General features: G+C 38.8%; 1 protein-coding gene across 1 annotated transcript; it reads left to right on the forward strand.

Moving 5' to 3' along the window:
* The first annotated feature begins 2,167 nt into the window (after window positions 1-2,167).
* On the forward strand, window positions 2,168-4,284 carry LOC129940819 (radial spoke head protein 4 homolog A-like). Its single transcript, XM_056049314.1, has 2 exons — window positions 2,168-2,441; window positions 2,498-4,284. Exons 1-2 carry the CDS (start codon window positions 2,227-2,229, stop codon window positions 4,242-4,244), a joined length of 1,962 nt encoding a protein of 653 aa, XP_055905289.1. The 5' UTR covers window positions 2,168-2,226; the 3' UTR covers window positions 4,245-4,284.
* Window positions 4,285-8,525: the final 4,241 nt, after the last annotated feature.

Consider the following 8,525-nt stretch of genomic DNA (forward strand, 5'->3'; position numbering starts at 1 on the left):
GATGAAGTTGGTTGGCAATATTGCTGCTGTGTCTGAACCTTTTCAGCACGAGTTTAACATTCGGTGGAGCGAAATAATTTTCATTTGGCGTAAACTCCATTTCTAGGTTAGGTGATGCAGACCTCGCGGTATGTTTTTTCGGCGATAATTGCCAGCTGGTCGTCAGGTTGGAGACTTCAGCGTCGGTTTGATAAATTGATTCTGGAGACATGTTTGATTCCAAGTGGGAGGCGGGATTTGCAGGCGTTACAAGTGTCTGTGCCATGTTTGAGCAGCTGGGATCATCGCTTAGTTTTAAGAGTAACTGGGCGGCAGCAAACCACCCAATTAATACGGACTGCGTCTGCCGGAATGCACTTGGAATGCAGCGCCGCCGTGTAAAATGTAATCTAAAAGAGGCAGAGGTTAAGTCGGACCATCCGTCGTTTGCAATGAAGTGTCAATGATATCTAGTAAATTTTCAAATCGATGCTTTAAATATTTATTTTAAATAATAAATTTAATTCTTGCTTACTTAAGGTGGTGCTACAGTAAGGGGTGGACCTCGGCCTCAACTAACATGCGTCTCCAGCCAGATCGGTCCCTAGCTAGCTGTCTCCAGTTTCGCACTCCTCTCCCACCTGGGTGCGCCACCTGAGTAGCGGTCTTCCTCTACTACGCCGTGGCTAGGGATTGGATTCGAAGACCTTCCGGGCTGGAGCGTTGATGTCCATCCGCTCTACATGACCTAGCCATCTAAGCCGTTGGACTTTAATTCTGTTAACTAGGTCAGTGTCGCTGTACAGCCCGTACAGTTCGTCGTTATATCTTCTCCTCCATTCTTCATCTATGCGTACGGACCCAAAAATCACCCGAAGAATTTTTCTCTCCAAGCATCCTAAGACGCTCTCATCTTTCTTTGAGAGGGTCCAGGCCTCAGCGCCATAAATGAGAACCGAGATGAAGAGTGTCTTATAGATGATGATTTAAGATGCTCGAAAAAGGACTTTAATTCTCAATTGCCTGGTGTCGTTGTCTGTGTTAATAGCGGTGCCTAGGTAGACAAAATCCTTAACTACCTCAAAATTATAGCTGTCCATGGTGACGTTTTGTCCAAGACGTCGTTGTTCAGTGTCCTTTTTTGATGACAGCATATACTTGGTCTTGCCCTCATTGCCCTCATTGCCCACTAAACCCATCTTCGTCGCTTCCGTCGCAATGCTCAAAAACGCTCCACTGACATCACGCTTTGATCTTCCAATTATGTCAATATCATCTGCGTATCCGAGTAATTCAATGGATTTTTGGAAGATTGTGCCTCTAGTATTGACGGTTAAGTTTTGCACAATTCTTTCCAGAACGATATTGAAGAAGTCGCATGACAGTGCATCGCCTTGTCTAAAACCTTTTTTGACATCAAATGCATCGGTAAGATCTTTTCCGACCTTGATAGAGCAGCGTGCATTCTCCATCTTCATTCTGCACAAACGGATAAGTTTGACAGGGATGCCAAAACTAGACATTGCTCGGTAGAGCTCTTTCCTATAGATGCTGTCATACGCGGCTTTAAAATCGATAAAGAGATGGTGGGTATCGATTTAAAGTTCCTGGGTTTTCTCCAAGATCTGCCGTAGTGTGATTATTTGGTCGATAGTGGACTTTCCTGGTCTGAAGCCACACTGATAAGGACCAATCAGGTTGTTGACGAATGGCTTCAGACTTTCACATAATACGGCAGAGAGGATCTTATACGCAATGTTAAGTAGACCGATGCCTCCGTAGTTGGCGCATAATAAATTTAATACTCAAACGAAAAATAATAGTTTTTCCACGCAAGCGAGGTCACGCTATTTGTTTTGTTAAGCTTGTGTATAAAAGTTTTTTTTTATTTTTTCTATTTAGTTTGTCTGCTCTGCGAGCAACCTTTCCTGTTGAGTGCACAAAACCGAATCCTAAGACTAATACAATGAAACAAAAACAATCCAGTGTGTTCCATGCGCCACGAAAAAGTCAGTTTTTGACGGAAACCTGAATTCACATTAGAAACACTGTTTCTTGAATAGGTGGTTCTTATTAAAACTTAAACTCTATGGGAATAAAAAATGATAGTTTCAAAATCTTTTTCTTTCTATACTAATATAAACTTTACTCTTGAAGATTTAAATAAAAAAAATATCATAAGAATCTTAGAAATATTTGAAAACTAAACAAAACTCAATAAAAATATCAAAAAAATTGCTGAATGAAATGCCTGATTCTTGTGTATCAAGCAATGAATATCCCTCAATCTTGACTTCTGATAATTCGAAAATCAATGCAAATTGTAGATGTGTGTCAAGAGACAGTAGCTCTGAAAATTCATCAGAATTCCAATTTCCACGATCTGAAAAAAAACATTATCTAAACTATGAAAAATTTAAAGCGATCCTTCAGCAATCGAGTACCAAAAGTGGAGACAATCTGTAAGGTCTTAGATCTGCGTAAACTATCATTAATATAACCGTATACTATTTTCCAGGTATGACCATTTAGTTGCAATTATAAAACGTATAATCGATGAACGTCCAATAAATGTCATCGATTATTTTGAACAGTTCAGTCGCAATGTTCGAATTACGACACTTCATGGTCTTGATTATCTTGAAAAACCTCAATTTATTAAACTGGCTAAATCAGTGATAGAATTTATGAAGATTAAAGATTCGAAAGACTCAATAAGTTATCTTGAGGAATTTGAAGATATTGCTGAATCGGAAATGACAATGTATCAATCATCTGATTCGATACAACAGTTTTTAAAAATCCAACGGTCTTTGTTGGATTGTGAAAATGTTCTCCAAATTCAGCAATTCTTTGCATTTTGTGGCTTAGGTTTTGATATAGATGAAGTCTTTCAATTAGCTTTGTCAGTGCAAAAAGTTCAACAACTACCGTATGTTAAAAATGCTCGTTTTTGGGGACGAATTTTCGGTCTTCGAGCATCTTACTTTGTTGTGGAAGCTGAGCTCACCAGAACTGAAATTCAAAATCGGTTAAAAGCTATGAAATCAAGATTATTAGATGAAATGAAATCTTTTATCACTGAGAGGGAACGTGATCAAACAAAATCTTTCTCAGATGAAGAACTTATTCCTGGTTCCAAATGGAAAGAGGTTCTTACAGAAGAAGAATTAAAGAAAATGCAACATCCTATTGAACCAATACCGAGACTTTATTTTCAAAAATTCTTTAATGAACTCAAAGAACCAGTTGGATCGGGGTTAAATAGAAAAACTTATTTTGTAACAACTTCTTTGAGTACAGACTGGCAAGAGCTTCCTAGCGTAGCTCCAAGTCATATAAAAACTTCGAAAATTATTAAAAAATACTTCACTGGAGATCTGAATTTGAACCTAAGACCCTCGTTTCCGGGAAGTGAAAAACATTATCTAAGAGCAATGATTGCAAGAATTTCAGCAGGGTCTTTAATCGCCCCGAAAGGTTTTTACAGAAGATTGACCAGAAGAGAGAGAAGAATGATGGAGGAAAACTATGATTTGGGTGAAGAGGAATTTGATTCAGATGAAGAGGATGATGATATTGGTAATGATGATTTGATAACTCAAAACTATGACTACGAACAGCTTTCTTTGGAAGAACTAACTCTACTAACTAATTGGGTGCACTTTAGACCCAATATTCTAAACCAGGGTCGTATCGTTCATATGAATGAAAAGTTAGCCATCAAAGATCTGGAAAAGGAAGTTATTTTGAGCATGAAAAATGGCAATGATTCTGCTTGGGAAGATAATGAAGAGAATGAATTGGAGGAAGAAGAAAATCAAGAAGAAGAAGATCAGGGGGAAGACATTTTGCCAGAGGAAACAGGACCTGAACTTTTTTCATCCTGTGACGAAGATCAAAACAATGAAGCAATTCCTTCGTGGACATTTCGTTACTCTAGCGTATATAATAAATTAAACCAAATGATTATAATGCGTTCGAACTTATGGCCCGGTGCTTATTCAATTGCATTTGAAAATGTCTCTGATTGCATTTATCTTGGATGGGGTTTTAAATATATTCCTCGATGTACTTCATTGCAACAACTTCCGATTATTCAAGATTTCGATTTTAGAGATGATGCTAAAGAAGAAAATGACCCATCTGTTGAAATGGAAGAAAAGTGGAGAGCATATCACATGAAGAAGATTCTTTCCAAACATAATTACGAAGAAATGAGTGATGTAAGCGCAGAGGTTGATTTTGATGATGATGAAGTTTAATATATATACAATTATTCAAGAATATTAAAAGAATTAAAACAAAAACTAGTTTAATTATTTTTTAATTCAAATTAACAGCTTTTTGAAAAAAAAATGTCGGCTATCCTCTTTTGATGCAACTTGTAATTTTATGTCATCTAAAAATATTTCAAAAATTTGAATGCCTCTAACATTGGGCAGGTTAAGACAACATAAGGGACTTCATTTGCAGTCAAATCCGTTCCTAAATTTCAATTATCACAAACTTTAAACTCTCAACTTAAATTGAATCTACCTTTAGTTCATAGTACAAAAACTACAAAAAACAAGTGTCTACAAAACACTCCTCAGGAAATTTAGAACTCCATCTCGACTGTATTAAGTGTTTTAAAAAACGATTACTTATTCCCTTTCATTTCTATTCACATTAAAAAGAAATGTTCAGAAAATAAATAAATCACAGAGTAATAAAGTTCAGTGGGAGAGGACCTCAACCAACTTGGCGTGCGAAGCTGGAGACAGCTAGCTAGGGACCGAGCTGGCTGGAGACGCTTGTTGGTTGAGGCCCAGGTCCGCCCAGACTGTAGCGCCACCTTAAGTAAGTAAGTAAGTAATAAAGTTCAGTATCCATTTAAATGAAAAATTATGATTAGCTGTCATTTTGACATAAGTTAGGGAGATTTTTCTTGACTAACTTTCCAGATAACTTTCCAATAAAGTTGCCTTAATTGGAATGCAATTTTTTGACAGCTGGCCAAACACATACTAGAAGCTTGCCTTACTTTCAACTTTCTTATGTCGCCTGAACCTGCCCTCTGTTTATGTCAAAATGAAAGAAAAAAAAAGAAGACAACAAAATAACAAATTGGTAGAAAGATAGATTTGCTGCTGTGGTTGTTCTAACTTAGAGTGTCCGTATGAGACCATTAAGTTAGTTGTAAGTTATGGATAATTAGGCTAGTTTTATGAATTTTTGTCTAGCTTTAAGATAGGTTTAAGAATGAATTAATAAAAATAAATTAAAAAAAAAAGAGCGTTGGGCTGTCATGCGTGAGATCTTGGGTCGATCCCTGCCTATGTCATCAAAAGTTTTTTTTAACGGGTACTGCCACTTGCAAGGAAGTGACAAATTCTCCAAGAGTAATTCTTGTCATGAAAAAGTGCGTTCTCAAATTTGCGGTTCTGATTCGGCTTAAAACTTGACAACAGTACTCGCACACAGGAATGATTGAGAGTTGTAAGTCACTAGGCCCTAGTTCTCAACGGACTGTTGCGCCACCCAATTTATTTTATTTTTTTAAGAGCATTACTAATCAGGGGACCTTCTTAGTTTTAGTTTAGCTTATGATTTTGCTTTCTTGTGGTATTATTTGAAATTGTAATCTTAAAGGCTTACAGATCAAGTTTAGGCGCTAAAGACGGTAAACAAATTGTGTTTTCTATGAATTTCTTTAAAAGTTCCAAATTTAATTGAAGCCTGCTTTATCTTGCATAACGTTACTCCCATACTTAAGGTGGCGCTACAATCCTGTGTTAACTTGGGCCTCACCTAACAAACTTCTCCATCTAACTCGGTGCCAAGCTAGATGTCGCTAGTTTCGCTCTCCAAGGTAAGTGATATCACTATCCACTTGGGCCAGCCACCTGATTGGCGGTCTTTCCCCTAATGCGCCGTACTGTGGATTCGAAGTCTTCCGGGCCAGAGCATTGTTTTCCATGCACTCTACATGATTAAGCCATCTCAGTCGTTGGACTTTTCTCTTTTGGCTAAGTTGCTATACAGCCCGTACAGTTCGTCGTTCCATCTTATCCTTTAATCACCTTCTATGAATGTGGGACCGTAGATCATCCGAAGAACTTTTCTCTCGAAACGACCCAAGGTGCTTTCATCCCTTTGTACTATAATTCTTTTTAAACCCTAAGAAACATAGGTTAGCAAAAGAAATACTTCGTTTGATCTCGGCGCTGGTGTTCTTTTCTGCGTTCATTAGTGGAACCTAGGTAGACAAAGTTTTTATCTGCCTCAAAGTTACGTCTGCCGATGGTAACCTTTTAAACGATACGTCGGTGTTGTATGTCTTTTCTTGATAACAGCATATACTTTGTTTTACCCTCATTAACCACTTAACCTGTGACACCCTTGTCTTAATACTCACAATAGCTCCATTGACATCACGCTGAGGAGTTCTTCTGATTATGTCAATATGATCAGCATATGCGAGCAATTGGTCAAACTTTTGAAGAATAGCGCCTCTAGTGTTGACGTGGGAGATCTGAACTATTCTCTCAATGACAATGTTAAAGAAATAGCATCACCTTGTCTAAAGCCTTTTTTGGCAACATAAGGTTCAGTTATAGGCTTTTCACACCAAATCCAAAACCCGGTTTTCGCGAAATAATCGGTTTTCACTGAAAAGCTACATCGAAAACTCAAGTTTGCTCATACATTTTTCGTAGACCACAAGTTTTATATAGAACCTCTCAAAAACTTGTAGTAATTCAAAGTTGAACTAAACAAACAAACCTTTCGAAACATTCAGCGCTCAAATTAATTAAAACAAATAAGCTGATGAATGCTGTCAAAACAAATATTTCATTTAAAAAAAAATGTATTCGTGGTAAGCAATATTATTTATACAATTTTCTTACAAAATAAGAATTATTGCTCTTTTTATTTACAGAATATGAAAGAGAAAAAAAAGGAAATTTTAGGGGAGCTGCGTGGCAACATAAAAACGTCGAGAATACAAGCCCAGTGACTATTTGCAGCACTGATGGTTCTTTTATGATCCCCAGAGTCTCAAACGCTCTTTGTTAAGCGAGGAACCGGTATTCACTATGACCACTGGCGTGACGACCCCAAGAAAGAGGAAGACTTGCTCATAGTGCGTAATAACGTTTCCAAAGGATGCGTCTTCGCACTCGTCGCAACAAATATGTTCGACGCTTTAGCTTACTATCTGGAAAAAGACTTTCCGATAACTCCGTTCAACTACAAGGGTTTGGGAGATATGAGAAAGGTGATAAGTTCATTTGTGGAGGAGAATAAGTATGAAAGAAAATCTCTGGTGGTGGGTATGTCACAGCGGGCTAGGAAAATTTGAGCCAAAACATTCCACAATGTGGGAATTGTTGGACTTTCGGAAACTTTTTGCCGAAAACCCGGTTTTAGGTTTGGTGTGAGAAGACTATTAAGTAGTTTCCTAACTTTATGGAGCAGCGAAAATTCTTCGTGGCTATACCCTGCAAAAAACGGACGAGTTTGACAGGCATGCCAGAATTAGACATGGCTCTTTACAGTTTGTCCTAATTAAAAAGATGGTGGGTTGGGGTTCTTCAAAACCCACCTCTGTCTATCAACTCCTACTCTCACCTCCCCGAGGTGAACATGGGGTGCCTAGTACCTCAACGGAGATTCCAACCCCAGTGGAAAGTTGTTGGGGGCAACAAAAGGTAGAGGGGAAGAGGTGTTTCCACTAAGGCACCTTCTTATCCAGGCGGCAGCGGACGAATTCTCGAGACGGAATCAACGGTGGCGTCTACAGTTCCAGTAAGGTTGAACTACTTAGTGATCACCTTATAGGGCTTCTTCGACAGGCCCAGGCCTGTAAGGAGCGGTTTATCCGGCTCCCCTTCCTTGGAGTAATACTAAGGATCTGGCCCTCCAGGTTGGGGGTTGTGCCGTCGCGGTGATTTCCTGGCCACGTAAAAAATACGCAAACGAAATAAGGACAACGAACTTCAGATATGTACGTGGAATGTTAGGTCCCTTAACAGACCACGTGCAGTCGAACAATTAGCGGAAGCCCTAAACTGCTGCAAAGCAGATATTAAAAAATAAAATTAATTTGGGTGGCGCAACAGTCCGTTGTGAACCAGGGCCTAGTGACTTACAACTCTCAACCATTCCTGTGTGCGAGTACTGTTGTCAGGAATGGAAGGGACCTACAATTTTAAGCCGAATCCGAACGGCTAATTTGCGAAAGAATTACTCTTGAAGGATTTGTCAATTCCTCTCAGCAGAGCAGATATTACCAGAGATATTATGTAGGCTCAGGAAAAAAGTCTTGAGTTTCAACAATGTGAGCAAGCGCATCACGACAATCCGCATCAAGGCCAAATTCGCCAACATAAGCCTGATATGCGCGCATGCCCCAACAGAGGAGAGAGATGAAGACACCAAAGACATATTCTTCGAGCTCTTGGACAAGACATATGAGCAGTGCCCTGGCTATGACATTAAAATTGTATTAGGAGATTTGAATGCCAAGCTAGGAAGAGAAGACATCTTTGGTGGCATAA

The sequence above is a fragment of the Eupeodes corollae genome, chromosome 1 (genome assembly GCF_945859685.1).
Source record: "Eupeodes corollae chromosome 1, idEupCoro1.1, whole genome shotgun sequence".
Taxonomy (NCBI): domain Eukaryota; kingdom Metazoa; phylum Arthropoda; class Insecta; order Diptera; family Syrphidae; genus Eupeodes; species Eupeodes corollae.